Source organism: Stegastes partitus, unplaced genomic scaffold (assembly GCF_000690725.1).
Source record: "Stegastes partitus isolate 25-593 unplaced genomic scaffold, Stegastes_partitus-1.0.2 Scaffold8, whole genome shotgun sequence".
NCBI classification, from domain to species: Eukaryota; Metazoa; Chordata; class Actinopteri; family Pomacentridae; genus Stegastes; species Stegastes partitus.
In genome coordinates this window covers 142,357-166,967 of record NW_007577739.1, presented here as the reverse complement: position 1 = coordinate 166,967, position 24,611 = coordinate 142,357, and the positions used below count along the sequence as shown (strand labels likewise).

General features: G+C 45.3%; 1 protein-coding gene and 1 long non-coding RNA gene across 2 annotated transcripts in view; one reads left to right on the top strand and one right to left on the bottom strand.

Moving 5' to 3' along the window:
* Positions 1 to 2,606: 2,606 nt before the first annotated feature.
* Positions 2,607 to 8,714, bottom strand: LOC103357870 (uncharacterized). The gene is made up of 2 exons (XR_520226.1): positions 8,628 to 8,714; positions 2,607 to 3,440 (listed from the first exon to the last, which is right to left on the bottom strand). It is a non-coding gene; the product is annotated as an uncharacterized LOC103357870 (long non-coding RNA).
* A 91-nt stretch (positions 8,715 to 8,805) lies between these two features.
* LOC103357876 (latent-transforming growth factor beta-binding protein 2) overlaps positions 8,806 to 24,611 on the top strand; it is an 87,728-nt gene continuing 71,922 nt past the window's right edge. Inside the window, exons 1-3 of the mRNA XM_008282621.1 lie at positions 8,806 to 9,260; positions 11,949 to 12,022; positions 23,898 to 24,168. Coding sequence (XP_008280843.1) covers positions 8,815 to 9,260; positions 11,949 to 12,022; positions 23,898 to 24,168 — 791 coding nt within the window. The 5' untranslated portion in view covers positions 8,806 to 8,814. The remainder of the gene's footprint in view (positions 9,261 to 11,948; positions 12,023 to 23,897; positions 24,169 to 24,611) is intronic.

Below are 24,611 nucleotides of genomic sequence, written 5' to 3'. Positions count from 1 at the left end.
ATTTTTGATATTTTACTCTCACACATCTATATTTATATTTATATATTTAGGTTTATAATACAAACCTATGATCAATGGAAAATATGCGACATGAGAAGTACAGTTACTACTTGACTGAAACTATAACAGCAGAAGCTTTACTTATACTGCAGGATTTAAAAAAAAAATGTCTATAGCTGATGAGAAAATAAGCCTATAACAGACATATTTAGCAGTCTGAAGATTTAGGGTAAGCGAATGAACACCTTTCACTCTCCTGCCCTTGGGCAAGGCATTTAGGCCTCACCTCGTCTGTAGTTACCCGAAGCTGGTGTGAACATGAAGCAGCCGCTGCACATGCTTACTCAACTTACTCTTGCTAAATAAGGGTTGAAGTAAATCTTGCTTCGCCCTGCTGCCATCCCAGTTCAGTCAAGTGTGTCCAGCACTGATCTCAATAACGAAGCATCCGAAACATTTCACTCCCCGGACTGACGGTAAATGATGTGCAGTAGGTGACCGTTGGGTCATGTACTTAGATGCGTTGCTCATGATGCCATGCGAAGTCATGAGGATCAGCAGGATAAGTAAACTCACCTCTTCTGGCACTTGAGGCTGTTTAGCAGCATGTCTGTCTGCGGGCTTATTAAAACTTGGCTCCCTAATGAACATTCGCCCTTGAAGCCTGCTGAGTGCTTAGTGCTGCTCAGGAGACGGCGCTCTGGACACACGGGGCCTCTCTTCCTGCTCCCTACTGAGCGCCCGGTATAAAACTCAGCTGTACCGGCAGGCTGGGGTAGAGTCATATGAATACTTTTACATTACAGTGAACTGGAATGTTAACAAAAGACAGTCCACACAATGAATCCTGTGCTTGTTTCCTCCGTGTTTTCTTTTCTTTCTTTTTTTTTGTGTGTGGAGCCGGCGTGGACGAGCTGCTTCGCCGACTCAGTCACCGTTTCTGTATATAGTTTTGTCATTGTCGTCTTGTCATCTGGGCCTTGGGTGATTTAAATCCCACTGCTGCGGCATGGGAGAGTGGGAGGAAAAAGCAGTTCCACATGGGCTGATCGAGACCCTGCAACCATGCCATGACTTCACACTCCAACATGCCAATTTATGTGTGTGTGTGTGTGTGTGTTTGTGTGTGTGCACGCATGAGAACTGGATGAAGCAGAGTGTGGTGTGGGATTGTAGACAGAGTTGCACAATAACACGTCCAGCCCAAAAAGCTCCCTCAGGGGTGTGATTTATGAGCTGGGCAGTGACGGGAGACACTCAGGAACTAAGGCCTACTTAACAGACGCTGAAATGCTGTTATGATCTATCTATCTATCTATCTATCTATCTATCTATCTATCTATCTATCTATCTATCTAATCGTCTGTTCCGTTGACCTTCTCCGGTCCTGCCGAAGACGAATGTGACACAAAACGAAAAAGCAGTTCAAAGAGATTCCACATAAGTGCCATGATGAATGGGGCAGTTTCTCCCAAAACATCTGTCGGAGGCCTTGGTTTCTGTCTTGCCGGGGGGCTCTTTCAGGCAGGTCAGCGTAGTCGGAGAGGCTTCCTCCCTGCAGCGCACACGCCTATTCTTCCCGTCGGACCCGTCCCCTGGATCCCATGGTCATAACAAGGTTTCATTGATAGCCGTTGCACCGGCCGGCCTGAAGTTTAGCCTTTGTTATACGCTGCTGTTGATGTTACCCTATTGACCCTCGCGCTGGAGGGATCCCCACCCAACGCCGGCGACTGATAATTAGCGAAAGCCTGTGGCAGACAGCACTTTGAAGTCATCGCAGCTAATTGTTGTGTCATCCCCCCCCTCCTTTTTTTTTTTTTTTTCCTCCTTGAAGCCTGCTTGTGGTAAACAGAACATAGGTTATGGCAGGCCAACAGTTTGTTCTGACTAAATGGACTATGGGGAAAAGGTTTAATGGATTGAAAAATAACAAATTTATCATGCTTAATAGGAAGCTATTCAGGTCAAATTGACCTCATGCGGGGGGTTAAATCGCATCATAACTTTCTGGCGCTCGACCTTCACTGTTAATTGGGGGCAGTGAAGAAGATTTTTCATTCTCCTAACTGCTGCCGAAGAGAGCACATGATTCTCTGCTCGCGGCTAGCCAAGCATGAGGTCCGTGCAGCGGCGGGACTCGTTGCATTACACGAGCGCGCTACGTATGGGGAAGAGGAACGTTGCTTGAGCAATTAGTTTTAGCCCGCCATACCAAATTGATGCGCTGTCACGTCGGAGGCTGGAAGGCGCGTGTCATCGGTGAGTCAGCCACCTTCTGAGGGGTTCAGGCCTCGCCCCTTCCCAGCAGTGAAGGTAAACAGAACCTTAACCTGCATTACTCAACGGGCGGCAGTCTAATATCAAAACAACCGGCAAATTGGTAAATCTTATGGTGGTCAGACTGCCGAGTGGGCGGCTCGGGGGGGGTAAAAATAAGAAACAGTTCTTCAATGTCACACGATCGATGTTCCTGTCTGACAGCTGTTTGTTCTAAAATAATTTTTCTGGGTTCTGCAGGAAAACAAGAGGCTTTGAAAATTCCACACCAGTGAGTTGCAGAGGCGGGCGGCGTTGTAAATAAACAAAGGCAAATTTACACAACATTTACCGTACATGTCTTTACTTTCAACGGATATTACGAGCTGTTTGTTGACACTTGGCTGAAAGAGAAGCGACCCCGTGGAGGCGCTTAAAGGAGCGTAATGCTTCCTGCATATGTGTGAACAGCGCCGCTTTTACGAGTCCTGCTTTAAAAGTAAAACCTCCTTTATATGATGCAGCAGGCACGTATAAAGTTAAAATAATAAAAAATAAACTTAAAGAACTGGATGAAGGACTGTATTTTCTTTACAATAAGACACGCTTTAGTGCATTTTTCAGTCTGTTTGAGAAGCACACACACACCGGATTTAGATGGTTAACTACTTGGAAGTCCGTTTGGTGCCAGACAGTTGGCATGAACTCAGAGGTGCCCGTCTCACCTTTACCCCAATTTCTAAAATACCTCATCTAATATTGCCTCTGCATCATTCTCTTGTCTGTTATGAAAGCGTGTTGAAGAGAACCATCAGTTTTGGGAGATACACGTGTGGAGCAGTTCTTTTTTTTTTCAGTGGTGGTGGCGGTGGTGGTGGTGGTGGGGGAGAGATGAAGGGTAATTACAGCAGATATCCATTTCTGCCCTCCTGGTAAAGCTGCTAATGTGGAAAATGCTTGACCTTCATTTTCCGTGGTCGGCTGGTGGAGACTACCGTGAAAGTGGACGGGCGGCCCGACGCTCCGAGGTGCGCGACAATCCATCAGCCCTTCACGACGAACGGCGGCGGGAGTCGGAGCTTGAGGAGCCGGGTCACAGCCAGGAGGACCGAACGGGAGGAGAGCCCCTGGGCCCGGGCCAGCGGCTGGAGAGGCAACGGAGGGTGAGGGGGCCAGGAAAACTGGAAGGGAGGGGAGAGAAAAATGGGGATAAGGAGAAAGAAAGCTCCAGTTGAAAAGCCCGGATGATCTATCGCACACGTTTACGCTCCTGCTTTTTCTTTTGTGCCTCTAAATACTCAAAATACACAAGAAGGCATGTCACACGGGGCACTCCATCCCGCTCTTATTTAGACATTACTGCCACTATTGATCTATGTCGCCACTGATTCCATGTGAATCCGAATGTTTTAGGCTGCATCTGGCTAATGACTAGAAAGGCCCCACATCTTTTGGAAAATGTATGTTTTGCGGAAAGTTATGGCAAGTTCTTATTTGACCTAATTGGCTGCCAGCGTGATCCACCCTTTGAATCGGCTCCAGTGGCATTTATCATGCAGCGGTGTGACATCATTCGGCGTATTGTTCATCGGAGACGCTTTTAAATCAAACTTCAAGAGACAGAAGGACTACACCACGAAATCCAAGGCTCGGAGCCGGAGCGTTTTGAGCATTTATAAAAACCCGAGCAACATCAGCCAGAGTGTATTTCAACAGTCGACCGAGGCTGCCATCAATAAAACAATTTTAATGTGATAGACTAGAGCTGTAGGTTCGTATAAATCCACAGGAATCCTTCTCTTTCCACGTTTGATGTAGGTGATGATGTAGATGCAGTTCCAACTGTCTGAACCAGCTCCCTCAGACCAACAAATTTTACTTTCGGTTGAGTGGGAGAGACGGCAACCCTGATCTTGGTTTTCAAATAGCAGAGATGCTCCAAATCCATCAGGTTTTCTTCTTGCATTGGAGCAGCATCAGCCCTCCTGTCTGTCAATCCTCTCAGGGAGCAGAGTTATTCAGGGCACCAGCTGACAGTAGAAGTGTTTATCAAACAACAATTCTGCTGCTAGGAGTCCATACCGTACCGCAGACCGTGCCGCCAATACGTAATGATTTCTGTATCGTTTCCAAAGCCGCTTGTCATCCCGGTTAAGCTTCTCAAAGGGGTCAAAAGGATAATTTGTAAAAAGGGAAGCACTTAATCTAATCTTTGTTACAGTTTTCATCATTCCAGGCAGCTAAAAGTCATTGTTAACTTAACAACTCACACCCATAAATGAATGAGCCGATCATTCATCCGTGAAGTAATGCGGGGCGGACGCGTCGCCAGCGCTATGACATGCATCACAGTCACTGCCAGTGGCGTTAAAAAAAAAAAAAGTCTGTCTAGTTTCTGGATCGCGCCTCTATTTCAAAGTGCAAATGGAGTTGAAAGGTTTTTTTTCCCTTTTTGTCTCCTGAAATGTACGCGAGGCCTGCGTGTACAGTAGAAGCAGAAGTTTTTTCAAGGCTGCACTTGCAAACCACCCATTAAAAAAAAAAAAAGTATGAATATCATGAAAGGGCGAAGTGGAAGTGGCTGTCTTAAATAACGCCCATGTGACCTACTTCTATTACCCAGCTGACAGCACTTCATTCATACAAGCTGGGAAAGACCCTGTAGTCCTTGGCCTAAGCGCACTACATTTATCCTGCTCTATCTTCAACTGTTTCCTCTTGTTGCGTGAAAGCCTGTTTTCTGTACGCGGCTGCGAAGGCACCGTGGAGGTCTCCCGTAACGTTCCCCTTCAAAGAACAGCTGTCATGTTCAATGAAAAGGAAAAAAAAAAACGACATTAATAAAGCACATAATTTCAGCTTTTACGAAGTGATTCCCTGCCAAACGAACCTCCCTTTTTCCACGTTTTCCCCAGGTCCTCGCTGCTGCCCGGCCTGAACAATGTCGGTATTATGTTAGCTCCTGGGCAAAGAGAAAGGAGAGCTGAGGGCTTTGATAGAAAACGGCAAAAGGTAGCTAACGAAGAGATTGACGTTCCTTGTTGGTGCTCCCCATTGAAAGTCATCACAGAGAGCGATTCACATGGATCGCTTAAAATTCTGGCGGCGAGGCGAAGAATACGCTCTTGACGCTTGCTTATAATGAGAGCCCTACATTCTGGGTGTAATGATACTGTTTGGCTTTCCAATGGGTACACTTGACCTCTCGCCCTTCGCTCGCTTAACGGTGACGAGGCAGCCACTCTCAGCTAAACGGATGCAAATGCGACATTCAGGTGATCACGGAGAGGCTGGGAGAATGAATTAGCTTCTAAACACCGTCCTCAAAATCTAAAAAGTGCAGCAATTAAAAGCAAATCAAATCCACCTTCAGCGCTCTTCATTGAACACACACACATGCGCGCTCGGCTTGTTTGCGTGAGTGCAATTACGCAACTTTGATATTGTTATTGTTACTCCGACCCGTTGCTTTGTGAGAAGCTGTGCGGTGCAATGCAGTTATATTTCTGCTCTGCATTTGAAAGATGATAGGAGTGGCTTGGTTGTCATGCCAGAGCTTTCAAAGGACTCTTTGTGTAGAAGCGTCGGTCATAGCCAGAGACATCCTCCTGGTATTTATTCTAGAGTTCCTCCAGATGCTGCAAATTGTATCAAATTGGGCCACGTTAAAACCCACTTTCATAACATGGATAGCTGCTGCACGGATCTGCAGCGGTTCCCCAACAAGAGCGCTCGCGCCGCCGGGTTTTGCTTCTGCAGTTGTCAAGGAGCACGTGTAAGATTGTGGAGCAAAAAAAAATATTCTAATTTGATTTTAAAAAGTACATTAGATGAAATAGCACCACATGTCGTGAGTGTGTGAAAACTAGTTATCAAGTCTGTTCTGCTGAAAAAAACTCGTACACAGCCGGGTCTTTGTAACGAAGCGGCTCGGACTGATCCACAACACGCTGCTCCGGTAGGTTTTGTGCATGTTTGAGCTCATGCACATTCGTGTTTGTGCACAGGACACGAGGAAAAGGAGGAGGGGAAGGAGGGATGGGAAGAAAGGGGGCAGCAAAGAGAGGAGAGGGGCAGGGAAAGTGCCACATGATAACTATCTAGACATGCTAATTGGCTAAATATCAACACATTTTCTCCAGAATTGCAGACTCAACCTTTATAGAATTGCTCAGATGCTAAAGCGGATGACATTTGAAATAGTTAAAGATAATACAGAAATACTTTAAATACCTAAAAGTAACAGCTAACAGTGTTGTTTGTGTTACTGCTGAAGTTAACAGCATTACAAAAGCTGGGTCTCCATCCTAATATGATTTAAATCTGAACCAACTTTTCAGACATCTGTACGACTATTACGCAAGATATCAGCGAGATAAGTAGTAGTTAGCTGTAATTCTCTTGCTGAAGATAAGGATCCAGTGAGATGATGTAATAACAGAGCAGCAGATTAACCTCAAAAAAAAAAAGAAAAGAAAACAAACCACTAATGTCTGAGTGTGATGGAAAGTTTGCTGACTGAGAGCGGGCTGGGCAAAAGCAATGGAGGGTTTCGAACAACTGATATTACAGATTTGTGCTGCTGGAAGAGTTCTGGTAAACGCGGAAGCTCGAATGACATTTAAGTCACGTGTTTTGCTGCTTTGAGATTTTCTTCAACTTCATCAAGCGCTCGAAGCAGTACACCACAATCTGCAACCATCAAAATGACAAGTATGCTATAAATGTGCTGTAGATGTGCAAATACAACCAGAATCCACTTTTATATAATGCAGTATGTGAGTCTGACAGGGCTTTAGGCTACACCTGCCAAAAAAGGCCGAGCAACGCCGCTCTACGCAGATAAAACAACATACAACACGTACAGAAATAGATTAAGATACTGATTGAAACTAAAGTACTTGAACTGCGGCCATCATCGCTCTCACGGGTCACCGCCGAGATCTGTCCGTGCACGTCCCGGTCACCCTCAAGGATATTGGGGTCAACTGGACATGATCAGTTTCAAGCACTGATAGCAGACAAACAACAAGCCTTGAGGGGGTGGGGCGAGACTGCTGGACAGTCATAAGACAAATGCAACCTCCTTCTCTAATTAGATTTCTCATGGGCTGGAAGATGAGCCGTAATCAGCTGTCTCCATGGGCTTCTGTTTACTCGGCGAGCCAGCGGAGACAAGGAGTGTGTGTTCATACAGTATCCTTCTATGAGAGGTTCGTATATATATCTCTTGGGACGTGGTGGGAAAAGAGGATGAACGGGCAGAACGGAGTGCGCTGTGTGTTTTGGATGGCAGTTCAGCGAGTGGTAATGGTGCTCGGGGTCCGCTCATGAGAGAGAGAGACAGGCGTGCATCTCTGTGGGTTGAACGAGAGCAGCGAGCCAACTCTCTTTGGGTTGTTTAAGATCTTTTGGGAGAGCAGAAATGTGTTGTTTCCAGACAGGCCGAAGGAAACTGATGATGCAGCATGGATGAGAGGGGGAGATGAATGGGATCTGTTACATAACTCGTCCAGTTTTCCAAGGTTTCTGTTTGAGTTTGAATTGTGAGCTTCCCATGCTTTTTTTTTTTTTTTTTTTTTTTTTTTACAGCCAGATCAAAATATGTGTGTGAGGATAGGAATGGGCAGGATGCACGTTTTTACATTACAATCTATATAAACTGATCTACATCATTGTAAATTAACTTTAACAGTGGTCCCTGGCTCTGTAACAGGACAATAAAGTAATTACCGTACACTCACTTTATTCAGAGAATCATAAAAGAGGCTGCTTTGACTGAAATAATCCAGAAATATGCACTGCAGAGTCTTAAAGAAAAAACATCTGGAAGCTGTAACTTATATTTTTTATGATATTGTAGCCAGTCGATTTAAATTTAAATTGAAGGTAATGATTAATGCAGCTGCATTCATGCTTATTCCAACAGCCCTCCGCAGAAAAAGACGCACAGCAACATCATGTAACTTGGCAGAGAAAGTGCGTGTGGGCACATGGACCGAGCGGTGCTGTGAGTGGAAGCAACAATACAGTCGACAAGGGGGAGTTTCTTCTTGCAAAGCGCATGCAATCCCTACAAAAAATTCCCAGTGACTTCAGATCCAAGGAGGTGGTGATATTCATGGGAGCACGATTCAAACTCGCTCACTTGGAGTAGGAATACAGCTTCAGCAGCCCTGGAGCCAACGAGCTGCTCTCTTTGCGCCTCTTTTCTTGTTTGACATAACCCAAAACAGATGGAATAATGATTGCTTAAAATAACACTTTCTCAGCGCTGGAAGGAGAAAAAGCTGATAGCTGCTCACTTTTTTTTGGACTCTAGTTAAGTGCTGATTTGATAACCTGAAGACATTCTGCTTAAGCCTTACCTGGGCATTATGAAGAGGTATCCAGGCTTCTTTCATTCTTGGGAGAGGATGCCGTCTTGCTGAACTCGTGTAGACTCACCGCGTTTGCTATTATTTTTTTAATTTAAGCTGCTCGTTGTCATTTCAGTGGCTCTGCGTAAAACTGTAACGCGATCTGCGCTTTTACGCGGTAGTTTCAAAACTTTGCATGCCCAAAATGGACCGTGCAGGATTTGCTGTTTTAGTGGTTGTGACTGTTGCGCTCATGCGGGTTGGTGACAGTCACAGGGACGCGACAGGTGGGAGGAAAGAGGGTGCAGGGGCAGGCCGGGCGGTGTGGCACCAGCAGCAGTCCCGGGGGATCAGTCAAGGTCACTCGCCAAGGGGACCGTCGGACGGTGCGTCCTCCGGAACATCGGGTGAAACGTCCAGCCGCTCTCGGACTCTGGTGCGCCTGGCCAGGGGAGCGTCAGCCCAGGAGGACCGTCGGCACACATCCAAAGCAGGACCCGCTCACGCTGCCGGCGCCCCTCGGGAGGACCTCGCCTCTGCGCAGCGCGTCGCCAGACACCCGGTCAGCCAGCAGCAAAGAACCAGAGTGAACCGCAGGCAGAGCAGCAAGTCCGGCTCTGCCGGCACCAGACGACTTGTTGGGTAAGAGTGACAGCCAAAGAGCTCCACAGTCCACAATAAAATGCTTTTGCTTTTGCTCGATCACATGAAGCCAGTCAGGTTTATTGCACGAGCAGCACTTTTTGGGTGCATCTGTGTGACCTATTTTACTGTACATGAGTCCATGAGGTTTACTGTTAAGTGGTGGCGGCCCATTTTCTTCCTGTAATGCAAACCAATTGATGATGTAACAATGGCTACAAAGCAGCAGCCTGCACACTGCATGAAACTGTCATCCAGCAGGAGAGAGCTTTGTGTCAGCTAACAATGAATTACAATAATGTATGTATTTTGTCACCAGGGTCATGGCAGGACATGTAATAATAGCTGAGGTTAAACACTGTGCTAATTACTGGGCTGATAGTGCACATATGAACTGTGTTTGAACTGCTTGACACTGCATTATCACCATTTCCTCCCATTACTGCTCACTGCAGTGTATTTAAATCATACTTGGAGAGCGGCTGCAGACTACTTCAATGTGTGTGCCCCAGTTTTGTGCTTGTTGCCTGTGGCCATGTATTGAAGTGGCTCGACCAGAGCGTTGGCTGGTGAACATTTTTGCAAATTCGCTCGGTGATCAGAAACACCTGTTTCTCTCCGATGGCCCTCTCTCAGCGCTGCAAATCCCACTTTTTTTTTTTGTCTCTGTTAAACTCCAAACAGGACGATGGGTTGTTTCCATATTAGAGCTCTATTCTTTTTGTTAAATGAAGCCTCGTGCATCCAGTTCGGGTTGTTCCATAGGGACAAAGCTTGATATGAGCTGGGAGGGGGCGTGGGGAGTGTTTACATAATAATCAGAGGGGGATTTGAATGGCTCACCTTGGGTTGCAGACAGTGAAATAAAGGATTGTGTTTGTGTGTCATATCGGGGCCTCTTGCCTTTAGAAAACTGATGACTTATATGGCCAATTTATGGAGGACACTTGACAAGAAAGAGAGGGATTCAACCAAGTGTGCTCACCTGCATTAAGCTTAAACCTGAACACAGATCAGGAGGAACAACACTATGAATGAATAGCGTGCACAACTGCTTATCAAATTTGATCCCTTTGCAGAACCGTGAAAAGCAGCATTCACCATTAAACACCAAAGAGAGGCGATGGTCCGGGATCCAACACTCGTATCTCTCTTGTTACTGATTCACTCGGTGGAATAAATGCGTTCGATTAAATCACATTAAAAGCAGCGTTTCTGGACGTCACTCAGACGGCTGCACCGATGCGTGGCTGAATTTGAGGTGCTGTCTATTTAAAGCAGCGCAAAGAAAATAGCAGCCTGCAGTCTTGGATCCGACATGCTTTATTGCAGCGCGGAGCGAATGCCTTGCTTGACATTGCCAACAAAACATATTCCACTGTTGAATGAATGGGCCTCTTTGAGTTTTTAAAGAAGCATAAAGGTGGCGTTACGTAAATCTGCGGGAACATTACCTTAGAGTCGTCTGCGCGGTGATTCTAACACTTTGATTCATTAGCTCGAGATGAATCATCTGCTGCTTGTTAGGGGGAAAGTGTTTGCATGACACATTTCCTCTTGGAATTCCCACTCAGCTTACTCATTTACAGTATCCCGCAGCAGTGGCACCGCTGGGCTCACTTAGCTTCTCCTTTACGTTGGCTCAGTGTGACTCCCTTTCAGTTTTCAGTGCACCTGTCAGATACCTGATTGATCCAGATAGCTCAGTGGTGAAACGATACTTCACCTCGTCTTGTTGGGGTTTTAAATAAAAATATAACAAGGTGCGAACACGGTGTTATCTACATACATTTTTACCTGGGGCATGATACTAATTATGTTGTATAAAGGTCTCCATTACATACATAAATCCCTTGATGGAATTTGAATGTGATGACTGATGTCTTTGGCACGGGCCCGGCCTGATGTGTTTGATTTATGACAAAGCTAAGCCTGCCAGAGGGCCCAAACAACTGCATGTTATCCCTGTGACGCCTCGGTAAGACTCGCCGCATCGGATGAGCGCAATCCAACAGAGATCAATGATTCAATCCCCGCTATCTTCTCGAATCGCCATGAGTCAGACGTCCAAATATCTCCTGAAAAGACGACGGGGCACAGCGCCATGCCAAGCGCGTTGACTGTTGCCCTGGAGTTGCTGTTGCGGTCTGGTGCCTTTTCATCTACCTCGCTGCAAAAAAAATTGGCCCGTGCTACGAGTGCGGATTAGAGAGTGCAAAGAATCCAGTTATAACTGTTTAAAACTTGTCATCTCTCATTTGCTCAGTGATTTGTAGAAGATGCAGGGTGTTTTTCATGTCCCGTGTGTCTCGCATAATCCCTTTAAGGCTCAGATAACTCTGTATTTGTTTTCACTCCGGACTCTCACATAACAGAACGGGGCGACTCGTGCGTCCACATTGAGATAGAGTTTCGTGACTTGCCCTGACAGTTTTTTTTTTCTGTCAAGTGAAATGCAATTATAGCGTAATCTCAAAGGTTTTCATATCAGTGGGCCAGACACATCAGAGAGATTTGAAACTTCAACAGCCTTTTGCAATCAGATCTGTTTGTCATGCGAAGATCTGAGGCCGCCACTCTCACAGTTACTGCTCTATGGATTATAAAAAGGGCCTCTATTTACATGCATATTTGAAAAACATATTGTTGTTTCAACCCTGTTGTTTGTACATGTGGTGCTTTGTTTAGGCCCAACGTCTGTGGAGGTCAGCAGTGCTGCTCCGGGTGGGCGTTGGCACCGGGAACCAACCGCTGCATAAAACGTAAGTATCCTGTGTTAGATGAACTTGCATGAATATTCTTTTGTTCAGCTACTTTGGCAACCAAGGTCGTGCATGTTTGTGAAGTCTTTGCAGACAGAGAGGCTTTACAATCTTACGCACAGCGACTGAAAAACTAACACAGTAAACGGCTACTAATGACCGTCCTGTCAAGTGGAATTGCCCTATGAAAATCTTTCTGGGGTGTTATTGCCCCCATGGTCATGTTCATCGCGCCGTGTTTTGCCTTTTTCATGTAAGATCCTCGGGTGGAAATTACCAACACTTAACACTTGGCTCTCTTTTTGACACCAGCCCCTAATTATGGGTGGAACTGCTGCTTCTTTTATTTGACCGCAGCAGCGTCGGCTATCCCGACTCCCAGATAATTAAAAGGGAAAACAGAAGACACTGGCTGTGAATGAATAATCAGCCACTTGTTGAAATTTTGACAGAGGCAGTTTCTGTTTCTGTCTTTCGCTTGCATGTCACGGCGAAAAATTTATCTTTTTAAACCTGCTCCTCGGTTCGATCTTAAAATAGGAATGGCTGCAGCTCACACCAGATTTACTCCTCGCATGTTATGTTTCAATTCCATGTTTATGACCACCATTGTTTGTTGCAGGCTCAAATAACAGGTTGGAATGAGGACTGTTTTTAGGAGAAGTTATCTTTGAATTTTACAAGCCAAGTGAAAGCCACGCTGGAAGTGCCATCTATCTAGCAGCGAGCTGGCGATGCTTTTTTGGACTTGTTTACTGTTTTCTCTCTTTCTTCTCTGCTAATTATCTCTCCCCTCACACACACACACACACACACATTTCAGCCAGTCAATTACACAACAAGCTGCTCGGCCCCAGCAGTCTTCTTATTAGATCTCCTTCCCTCCTGCCCAGTGCAAAGGCCTCCTTGCATTTTTTTTTCCTCCCCCAAATCCACAGACGAAGGCACAGTTACCCAGGTGTAAATTACGTCTAACACGGAGCCGCGGTTACCCAAATTAAAAGAGTAAATAGTTTTAATCTGCCAGAAAGTAACAGGTTCAGTCTAACGCGTCTATGTTAAACAAGCCAGTGCATCTGAGCAGGCCAGGGGACTGTCCAACCATCTGGACCCTCTTACAGCTTGGCCCTCGCCCAGGTCTGACTGGAGGCTATGCTATCATCAGCTGAGTGAAGCCCCACGGCCGGCAAGGTGCCAACACAAAGGCCCCAGACTGGAGCTGGGACTGGAAGCCCCCACGTAGAAGACCTCCATGGAGGGAAACAGGCTCAGGCTATCTTTATTCCGACCTCGCCTGAGACCCAGGGCTGCTTTATTAGGAGATGGCAGCATGAGAAAACATGTTCACAGTGGGGGAAAGAAAAGGAACAAACCTGTCGGCTGGGAGCGAAAGCGAAAACATAACAGGGCTCAGCTACGTGTAGGAAATTCTGGCTGAAGGGATTGAAGTAATGTCTAATATTAAAAGTGTCAGCTGCAGGTTTCACCCGCGAGGCTGGACTGGGTGTCTAGAATCATGGCATCCTAACAATACCTCCTTGTTCGATCGGGTTGAGCTCAGAGCCTATACGTGACAGGAACTGGATGACTAGCTGTCCAGGGAGTGCGCTTACATGTCTTTAGGAACGTGTTTATAAAGTGGTCTGCGTCTGGGTCTCTTTGGGTCTGGTTAGAGATTGTCATCTGGCTCACGAAAGCCTCTGTCCTGCCCACATCCTGCCAGGTTCGGTGCTGCCTGTGTTTTCGACTTCAGGATGGATGGTTAGCAGACTTGTTTGTGTATAAAAGCAAATTCCATGCGCCAAAAATAGTCCGTGTTTTGCGATCGAAGGCTTTGATCCATTAGGAAGAACAATGCATTCCCACTGCTGGGTCATGTTTGTTTGTCTTCTGGTCAAGCTTATCGACCTATTTAGAAATGGAAGTTTTCATAGCTACGGTTTGACCTTTTTATTAATGGTGGCCGAGAACTACAGGTGTGTGTGTGGTTGGCTGGTAAAGCGAGGCCAGGTGTGAGCTCGGATCTTTCCGTCCCGTTTACACGCGAGTAGGATGGACGCTCCCCGTCAAGACGAATGGAGCATCCTGTTTCTGGGTCAGCGCTCGGTCCCTACTGTGTTGAGATTCACATCTGTTCATCAAAAAGCGCTGTTGCTTAGATGGGAGAGCGGAGGGAGTCCATATTGTGGCCTCGCCCAGTAATAGCCCAGCAGTTGGCCTGCCATGGTTACGAGACAAGCCTATCAGTCAGCTGCGTTACTGTTGCTGTCAACACTTTCTTGACACAAAAGCTGATGAAATCCTCGTGCTGCAGATGTTAGTTTAATGTCAAATCTCCAGACGGAATCCTCCGCTGACTCCTATCAATTTAAAACAGTTTTGCACCACCAACAGCTCAACAACACCTCATTTGTCAAATTTGCCAGTAATGATAAGCCATGGGAATGTCGTACAGCTGCCTAAACAGTAATTGCCAAAAAGCATCATGTTGATTTAGTACCAACAAACCTGCTCCATTGGCTTGTGTTGGGAACGGCCACTGTTTACTAAACAGTGAGTTACCTAACTGTGGAATTAGAATGGAAGTCTGAATTGCCGGCATGTTTTAGGATAAATACGGCAACCGTCAATTATGTGTCTTGTACATCGGTGTGGAATTACTGTTTTGAAGTTTTGGTTTGCAACATTCCTCGGAAAGAAAAAACAATTAAAGTAAGAAGTTTTGAGCCTCTGTTACCGGATGGAAGGTTTAAACTCTTCTGCTTTGCGACTGTCTTTAGAAGTTTCACTCGTGTATTTGTACACCTGAATCCAGTCAAACCTGGTAAATAAATTGCTTAATGAATCGACTTCCACGCTGCGCCGTTCCTCTGAGCTCTTTGGCGTTCTGCGTGCTGTAGCTGTCTACAGTGTCTGTTAGATGTAATCACTCCCTTTGGAACTTTCCTCCTTTAATTACTTTTCAACACTCAATTGGGGTCGTTATAATTTGGCTTTTTTTTTGGCAAGAACGTACAATCATGTCACAAATTGAAAACAGAATTCTGCAAACGAATGCCAATTAATTAAAAACTGTAAAACAAAAATAAGTGACTGCTACTCACCCCCTTCAAGTCAGTATTTGGTAGATGCATCTTTGGCCACAGTTACAACAATGAGCCTGTGTGGATAGCTCTTAATCAGTCCTGCACATCTGGACTACGATTTATCCTGTTGTTCTGTGCAAACCTGTTCCAGCTCTGTCAGGTTGCAGCGAGTAAATAGCTCTTTATTAGTCCAGCCACTAATTCTCAACTGGATGTCAAGTTTTGCTCAGGACTTGGATGATGATGATGCCACCACCATGCTTTATGGTGATGATGGTGTGTTTGGTGTCTGATAGCCAAAAAGCTCAACTTTTGTCTTATCAGAGTCTCCCACATGCCGTCCCACATCACTTTGTAGAAATCTGGTTTCACTTTAACAAGAAAGACACTTTTTTTCTGTAAATTCTTGTCAAAAAAAGCTAACCAAAGTTGATCATTATTTAATATTGTAAAGCAATAAAAGTGGAGTGAGTACTTTACACTGTACATGTTAGACAACACCAGAGTCCACAGTAGTGTTTTTATTGAGCATTATCTAATTCATAATGAAAATAAACTACTTGACACTCAGATTTTTTTTTTTCTGAAATGTTTTTGTTTATATTGTAAATGTCCAATAACGTCCCTCAGCGGTTATTCAGTTCATTTGAAACTGAGCAATATTAGATTAAATTGAGTTATCGTTATTTTAATGTGGCCTCTGGCCTCCTGTCATTTTGACAAAATGGCCCCTGGTCATAGTGTATCTCTGGTTTACAGCCATGATAGATGCTCTGTGATGCAATATTCAGCAAAGCAAAGTGCTACGACTAACTTCAACCTTTCAGCATGGAAACATTTATAATCTTAATATGCTAATGTTTAGCAACAAATGCTAAACTGTCTTAATTTTATATGATATCATATTAACATTAGACATTTAGAGCTAAACACAAAGTACAGATGATGGGATGTCATTTGATGTGCAGATATTTTGTCATAAACTGCATTTGGCCAATTTAAATTGAGAATATTTGTTTTCCCTCCTTGAAAATATTCCCTTCCTGCCTTTAACAATATTCAGTTCCTGCCTCTTTCTCCACCAGCCTTCACCACTCACTGCAGCTCAAACACACCAGCTCACCTACAGCTCTGCTCAAACACTGTACAACTACTCTGTGCTATAATATTACAGTTATCCAGCCATTTGTATCTGAACTGGAAACTGATTTTGAAATCCTCATCCTGCACGTTGACAGGATTGGTTCCTAAGGTTTGGTACATATTAGTCTCGGACCATTCTCTGGCATTGGCATTGTTCTGGCTGCATTTTATCATCATTCTGCTGTCGAGATAAAAAGGCTGCTTTGAATGGTGCTAAGCCCAGGATGCAGCGATGGTGTCCGTGCAAAATAGGGACAATGATTTGCTTCAGTCAAACATTTGCATGCATGGAAATGGGAACCATAATTAAAACGGCTGATATGGCCCAATAAAAACTAGTATTGCTCCCTGACTGCACAAGTCTTTGGCAAAAGTTGATATTTTCTGTGAGGGTGATTTTGAAAATGGTAACTGTGAAATGTGCGGCAGGCTTATACCTGTAGTCAACAGTCAATCAGATTAGCCATGTATGGAAATCTGAAGTCTGAATCCACGTGTTTGAGACTCTTGTTGTGCATCTTCAAGGTGGAAGTGCTCAGCCATGGCATTGTCCTCTTGTTTTATGCATAGTATGTCTTCTAGCATGTAAAAACCATCATATGAACATGTTAACAAGGTAAAAACAAACCCTATTCCATTGGAGGAGGTGTTTAAATGGCCGCTAAATGCTTTACAGGGGGACATGAACATCTGCATCACATATCATGGAAATTCTTTCAGTTGTTATGTCATTAAAAATTTGAAATATTAACCTCATGGTGGCGCTACAGCAACAGTTGGAGGACCACCAGAGTTAGTCGGATTCATCCTTTGGGGATGATAGATGTTTGTACAAGACTTTATAGCGATCTTTTCCTGAGGTCTTGGACTATTTCACTCGCCGCACTACAAAGCACAGCGCGGCTAAGTGTCGGTGTAGCTCATACTGGCAGGTTCACTACTGATGCTGTGGTGCGCCGGCTTCTCCGGCCGACGTGGCTGTTTTAGTAAGTGGATTAATGGCGAGGTCTGCCACACACAGAGCGAATGTATGGGACAATATAGAATACTTAAGACCAGGAAACACCGAGGAAAGGGTCCCTGCAGCACAGACAGGAACTGGCTTTAGCCGAGCTCGTAGCGCTCCCCGACGTGCGAGGTTTAAGATTCTGCAGCAGAGTTAATTTCACCACACCATACATCACAGCGTTTTGGCGAAAGCGTGCGTTACATATGGCAGCATGCTGCAAGTATGGCCAACTCAGAGAGCACGAACTCCACTAAAAAATGTGCAGATGGCCCTTGATTTAAACCTGTTGTCTCTTAAGAGAGTGCAGATGAAAGGTGCGTCGTTCACGTGGCGGAATAAAGTTGTTTTCGGTCTCTTAAGCAGTTGGTGATGGACAGAGTGAAACGCGGTGGAGAAGAGTTTCTTTTTGATAGCCGTCCAGCTTTCTTTGGCCCGCTGTGCTGCCTGGAGCCCCGTCCCAGCTCTAAAATAACTCCTCATGCAGCAAAGTCTCTCTCTTTTGCTTACCTTTGTCACCACAAGGTAACTTTTGCTGCCTTTCCAAACAAAAAAAAACTAACGTGTGTCTCTAATTCCGTCGTGTCTCCGGTTGGCGTCTGAGCAGGACTACAGCCCTCCAGTGTGGACACACTGAGAGTCGTGTAAGTCATGTTAAGAGCCCGGCTCAGCTGTTCAACATTTTTATGGTTACCTCATTCTACACAACATAACTTTGGCCGTTTGAACAAAGCAAAAACTCGCTCAGAGTCCATTTTTACACGCGCCGGTGCAATCTAAATTAATGCACTCACAGTAAAAGTATAAAATCATGACGTTTTTCCTGTTTTATTGAGTTATTTATCACTCCGCTTTAGATTTTAATCCGATCATGTGTGCGAAGTGCGTTTTAATGCGGGTCTTGATGCTATAACATGTGCGATGCAGCTGGTCAAGCATCAAGGACGTACATGTGTGAACGTTTTCTGACCCGCAAAACAGTACCCAAAAATGTAGGTCCGCCATCTTCACCTAATAGATACAAGACGTCTCGGTTTGCTTTTCGTTAACCTCCCTGACACTCGGTACTCAATAAATATATTGAGCCAAATCATTCGACTTGCGATAAAAACTCAAGATGGAGTTCAGGAAACTGGCTCGCACGTTTACTGTACGGCGCTGCGACATTTGCTTTTATTTAGTCACATGAGTGTCTGTTCATCAGCAGCAAGGATATTTATTGTGCATGTTTGAACTGTAGTGTTACAGATTCGTCATGGCACGTACGCTTCATAGGACTGTACGCAGCCAGAGGTCATGAGCCAGTCATACACATAATGATGCAGTGTGCGCCCACTGAGTCACCAGGACTTTCCCGCTGAATCCTAATGCATTAGTTCCCAACAGTTCCCGAAGATATGATGAGTCACTATACCGTGGAAAATGTGTCTTTTTTTAATCTACAACATCCTGCAGTTTATATGATGGAGAGGAATTTTATGATGACCTCGAGGAATCTCTCGCTGATGAAATCATACATTCCAGTCACAAAAAATAAAAAAGGAATAAACATTATTGTTCCAGGGGTTTAAATCATACTAACAAAAAAAAAAGAGAGTGAGCCAACTTAACAGTGTCTTCTGTTTTACAAGAACAGGAGGAGGTTTTTTTTTAAAAGATGCTGGTGTTTCTGGTGACGTCATTGGGCCGAGGTTGAAATTACTGCAGCAGAGACCAGCCGCGCGGCCCTCCTCGGCTTTATATGTCATGCATGTGGATTTGTGGGGGTTGCGCAGTTTACAATTCAGGGGCATGACACTCCTTTGGCAGCCCTGTTGAGAGTTATAGCCCATTAGACATATCCTGTAATCAATACACACCCCATCTTCCCAAACCCCATCATTAACATAGACGCCGGACAGCTCGCTCTCAAACCAGGAGTGCTGCTTTCTCCACTCCAGCTGGTGCGTCTGTTTGTAGGTTGCAATTGGGTCCTGTTTTGGCCTCCTGCGCCACATGTTTTTCTAATTGCTACCATGGATGAAAGTGTGGTGAAAATGAGGCACTATTCAGCTCTTGGACCTAGACATGTATGTATTAAATTTCTCTTTTGTTTATTTGTACATCTTTGTTCATAAGCTGTTAAGAATATAAAATAATGAAAAGCGAAGGGGAAAAGCACGCACAGTCACGCTATGCAGGGAAGTGTTCTTCATTAGCACTCAATAACTTTTCTTTATTCCCGGTGTCAAAAAAATGTCCATATGCCGAAGCAGATCCCTCCGCAATGAGCCCGGGAAGCAAGTCCACGCTTGATTGACACGTACAGAGCGACATTAAACGACAAGCGCCCCTCTTCCTTCAGTCGCACCACACGCTCAGCGAGGCCACAGTGTTGTTAGGGCAGCCTGTAGCCGGCCATATATCACAGCACCCTCCTGCTTAAAGACCATATGGAAGTGGTTGGGATGTGATCCCTCAGGAAGATGGGGTTTGTGGGTTTTTGGTGAACACCACGTCTCACAGAGTCAGCTTTACAAGTTGTAGGCGCACTCCCCCAGATCCAGATATCCTCCACGGAGTGCCCCCCCCGCCCCCCCAGCATGTGGCCCATTAGAGGTCGAAAGCGGGGAGTTTGAGGGGTGTGGCGGAGGCACAATACGGCACGGCTCAAAGTAATGTACACAATGTCATGGGTCACATGTAGGTTAACAAAATCCCCCCCGCGGAGCTGAGGTGGGTTTTGGGGGAATAAAAGCTTCAACTACTGTATTGGACCAAGAAACCCACAGTGTGATTGAAAAATGTGCATCCATGACAGAGGCACCTTAATTTGGTGAAATATTACCCTTGTAAGATTTACCACAAAGAGAAAATAAAGGATCAGTCAAACCGTGTCAGGCTCCCTCCCCTCTGGTTTTGATTAGAAAAATGGAGAAGTTTGTTTCTGAACTTTTAATGGAAGCTTGCGGAGTTACAGTAACAGCAGTTTGCTGGTAGAGAGAGCAAAAAGCTGGTGCTTGGCAAGCCAGAAATGATAGCAATGGTAACCATGTGGAAATCACATGTTGCAGAGAGAGATTAACACTCACTTGAAATGATTAGCATTTAGGGGGCAATTGTATTAACTGCTCAATAGACCAATTCTTTACTTCTTCAGTGGATAGCGAGTCCGGATGAGAGGCAAATGTTTCAGCTTGTCTTCTCTCCACTCTGCCTCCTGCAATCTCCAACCCTTGACCCCTTTCATGAGATCTGTCAGGTTTTGTGATGACTCCTAAAAAGAGGCTCCTGCTGTCATCACAGGAGGTTCGCCAGACTGCGTCTTCAGACAGTTTTACGCTCGTCTGTGCAAAGTTTCAGCGGTTTTAAGCACACACGCATTCTCCCTGCTACGTTAAAACATTATTAAATCTCACTTCGATAGCCAATCACAAGCGAGTCGCTAAATTTCCAATGATATTTTGTTTTTCATTCCTATTACCCAACTTCCTGTCTCTGAGTTTCAGGCTTTGAAAGAGCCTTTAGTCAAGCCTTTTGTCATATTCTGCTAAATTCTAATCTCCGGAGCAGCTCCCGGCCTCCAAATCTCATAATGGTGCGTAATGCTCTCAGCCTGTGGCGAGTCCTTCCCAAGGTAATTGTGATTATGCTTTCATTATCAATATTATTTTCAGAAATGTCGGGTTACCTCTGGAAGCACTGTTGACCCGCGTAAAGTGAGGAGATTTCTCTACCTGTTTGAATTATGTCAGATATTGGTTTCAAATTGCCCCGCGCTGAATGAGAGGACTGTAAAGATTTGATGGGTTGTATTACTCTGAGTCAGAGAGAGGCGAAGGTGAATCTCTCGGGGATTGTAATGGACTGGAAACGAGCGCTAAGTTGGAAATGAGAGACCAGTAAAAGGGGGATGAGAATGGCAGTCCTGCTTACATGCGCATGCAAAGCTAAACTTATGACAGGTAACTGTAACCCGCCGGGGAAATCAAGAACAATACTTTCTCCAATAAAGCCCCTGCTTTAATATAGGTAGAGAATTATTGTCTGTTCGCCTCAAATGAAACCTCTGACGATCGGAGTCATTCATATTGGTTCTTTAACCTCTAAGCAGATTTTGGATGGATGTTTGTGTTAATCATAGCAGCCAGGCTGTTCCTCGGAGATGCTGCTCAGCCAGCGAAGGCCTCCTTAAACTTTCCTGACGTGAGTTAAGGTTTCAGAGTATTAGAATGCCTTCGACTTTACTTAAAGCTACAAATATTTCAGCTAAGCCCGAAGAAAAGGATGTTTCTATTTTAATAATGTGGTTATTACCGATTCGTCTGGATCAGCATGTTTTCACGGACGGCTAAAAGCTTCCAACAACAGTCTAATAGTCTCCTCTTTTCAGATGACTGGACGTGGACACAATCTCCGAGAAAAACTTGGCCGGTCTGTCTCAGTCATAATTAAGGCTGAAGTGGCAATGCCAGGAATGTTTGCCATTTCTCCTCTTTTATTTCCGATGGATTCTCATTTTATTATTACTCTCGCAAAGTAATAATTGCTGCGCATATTTGTGAAATGGATGGAATGTGAGGCAATTAGTTTTAATGATGTGCAAGACAAATCTGCACGACAGCAATTACTGTGACAATGTGTTCAGCAGCCCAGAGGCAGGGCCCAGAGACAACACAGATAGGCAGTGACACTGTACGCCGCGGCCATGCGAGCTTCATGTGGGGCGGAGGTCAGGCCCGGAGTCACTGACCTGTCCGCTCTGTTGTCAGCGCATGCGGCGTGTTTGTCTGGTGTCAGTTCTGGGCCTCGCGGCTGAAAACGAGTCGCGCGATCGAACGCGTCCCGTCGTAAGCCAGCCGTGAACGGGTTACTCTTCCCGCCCCGCGCTGTTTCTCGTTTCGATTCAGATGGTTTATTTGAAGAATGCACTTTCACACATTACAGAGTTCTCTCCCTCCAGCGTCATGTCACTGGAGCCCGTGGCCTATTTGATCCAGCGCTTCATCCACCAAACTTGAGGTTAAACAGACTCCGGACAGGACTGTGGCACCCGGCCAGCCTGTACTTTAGGTAGATGATGTATTTTGCTTCTTGCCAAACAGAGCTCAGACAATCCCTATTTTATCCCATGATGGAAAATTCGGATCACGTCCCAAGTTATACAAATCCGCAACCACGTTTCTCTAAATGTGTACACTTCATCAGAAAAGGGTGTACATTTTCCTCAAAGCAGTTAAAATGAAATGCTTGAGTGAACTGATCCAAATAAAATTTGCTTCACCATAAAGCAGAAGAGAGTGGTAACTGTCTGATATTTAATCCTCAATTTGTTAGTTTTCCTCATTATGCCGCAGCCTGATGATGCAGCGGTTTTTAATTAAGCATGCATATGATCTAAGAAAACCAAAATACAGATTTGGCTCTCTTTGTAGGAATATATCTATGGAAATAAATCTCTGACACTGCAGTTGTTGCACAGCGCTGTCATGTTTCCATCACTTGTGAGCTCATGGACGCGGCATTCTCCGGGTCCGGAGTGCTTTCGCTCGAGACTAAAGGAAACATAAAGTGGCCAGAGTCTGAGCAGTATTGCAATAACAGGAAATGTGCAGCAGGTAGAGCGCTGTTCGCACCCAGTGGGGTCCTTTCTGGCAGCCAGCGCTTCTCGCTGCCAAGAGCCGCTGCACTGTTCCTGCCTGCGATCTGTCAGTGTCCACAGCATCTGTGTCAATAGCATTCCATAGCCCTGTTGACAGAGCGCCGCTGTTTGCTTTAGCCACCGCAGACCAGTGGTCTGATTTACTGTTTGAGGACAATGTCATAAATCCCCAAGTGCCGTCTACTACATACATTTGTGTCATAAGATCGAAAGCTTGTTTGCTTTAAATTGCGTGCCACAGCGTCTTACAGTACTTGAAGTATCTGGAGTGCGATGGGACGGTCGGGGTGGGCGGGCAGAGTGACACAGATTGTTTTTCCATGACCGTGAAATAACGTCAGCTCTGTGTATTTGCAGACTATTGATAAATATTATGCACACATTCATCTGTTAAGTACAGTAAGCCTCATCAGATTCAGTTTGCTTTATAAATAAAGGACACAGCTCTACAGTTCATTTCTTTGATGAAGTGTCACATATTTGCAGTTGGCCTCCAGTTTGCAGTTTTTCCTATTCGCTCATGGGTTTTTTTTTTGTGACCTCTTACTTTTATGACCTTTTTTTTTTAAAGCGGCCTGTGTTGCAGTGAAAGCACACGCTGGATTCTAGATCAGTGACAAAAGGTGCATTTAGGAAATTACTGTATATGGAAATGCCTTCAGCACTAAACTGAGCCATGAACTTGTCATATAGGTTTTACCTCAGAGAGAAATTGGATAAGGATTTAATGTAAGTGATCATATACATTTAGACTAAACAGGGTAGTTAAAGACTCAAGAGAAATTGAACATGACAGCCCCTCCAGGCTGTCCGCTGAATGAAAAGGACAAAAATGGTTCAGAAGTGAAACTAATAGCCCCTTGATTGAATCAACTTAAACTGAGCCCCGGTGTCGAGATCAGGGAAAGCCATTTCAGCTACTGCCCCTTCGTACAAGGGGGGCACATGCTCTAACATGACCTGCTGAGAACTTGATCTCCGTCTGTGCTCTTTCTTCAGCTGACTGCCAGCCCCCCTGCCAGAACCGTGGCTCCTGCAGCCGACCACATACCTGTGTGTGTCGCTCAGGCTTCCAGGGGCCCCGCTGTGAGGAGGTGGCTCCGGAGCAGGTGTACATCCGCGACGGAGGCGCCCTGAGGCGAGTTCAACCAGGCACCAACCCTTTCCAGAGAGACCAACCGCAGAGAAGGCCCTCGGAAAGGCACGCCATCGACACCGCCAAGGTCCAGACCCCACGACCTGCGACTACCAGGCAGCCCGTCCACACTGTGTAAGTGATTCAATGCCTTCTCTTGTTATAGTCAGGAAGAGCCTTACACCTTCGCCAAATAAGGATGGTGCAAAATATAACATTTCAAGAACAACGACCACATCATGCTGTCCCTGTACTTCAATTGCAACTCTTTGAAGGATGAATTATAAAGGTGTTGATGGGCGAGAACTTCCTTGTATTGCCTCTCCTCATACCAAACATCCATCCATCCATCCATCCATCCATCCATCCATCCATCCATCCATTCATTATCTATACACCTTAATCCTCCCTAGGGTCGTGGGGTGCTGGAGTCTATCCCAGCTGACTCAGGGTAAAGGCAGGGGACACCCTGGACAGGTAACCAGTCTAACACAGGGCCACACTTAGAGACAGACAACCAAGCACACTCACATTCACACCTATGGACAATTTAGAATCACCAGTTAACCTCAACATGT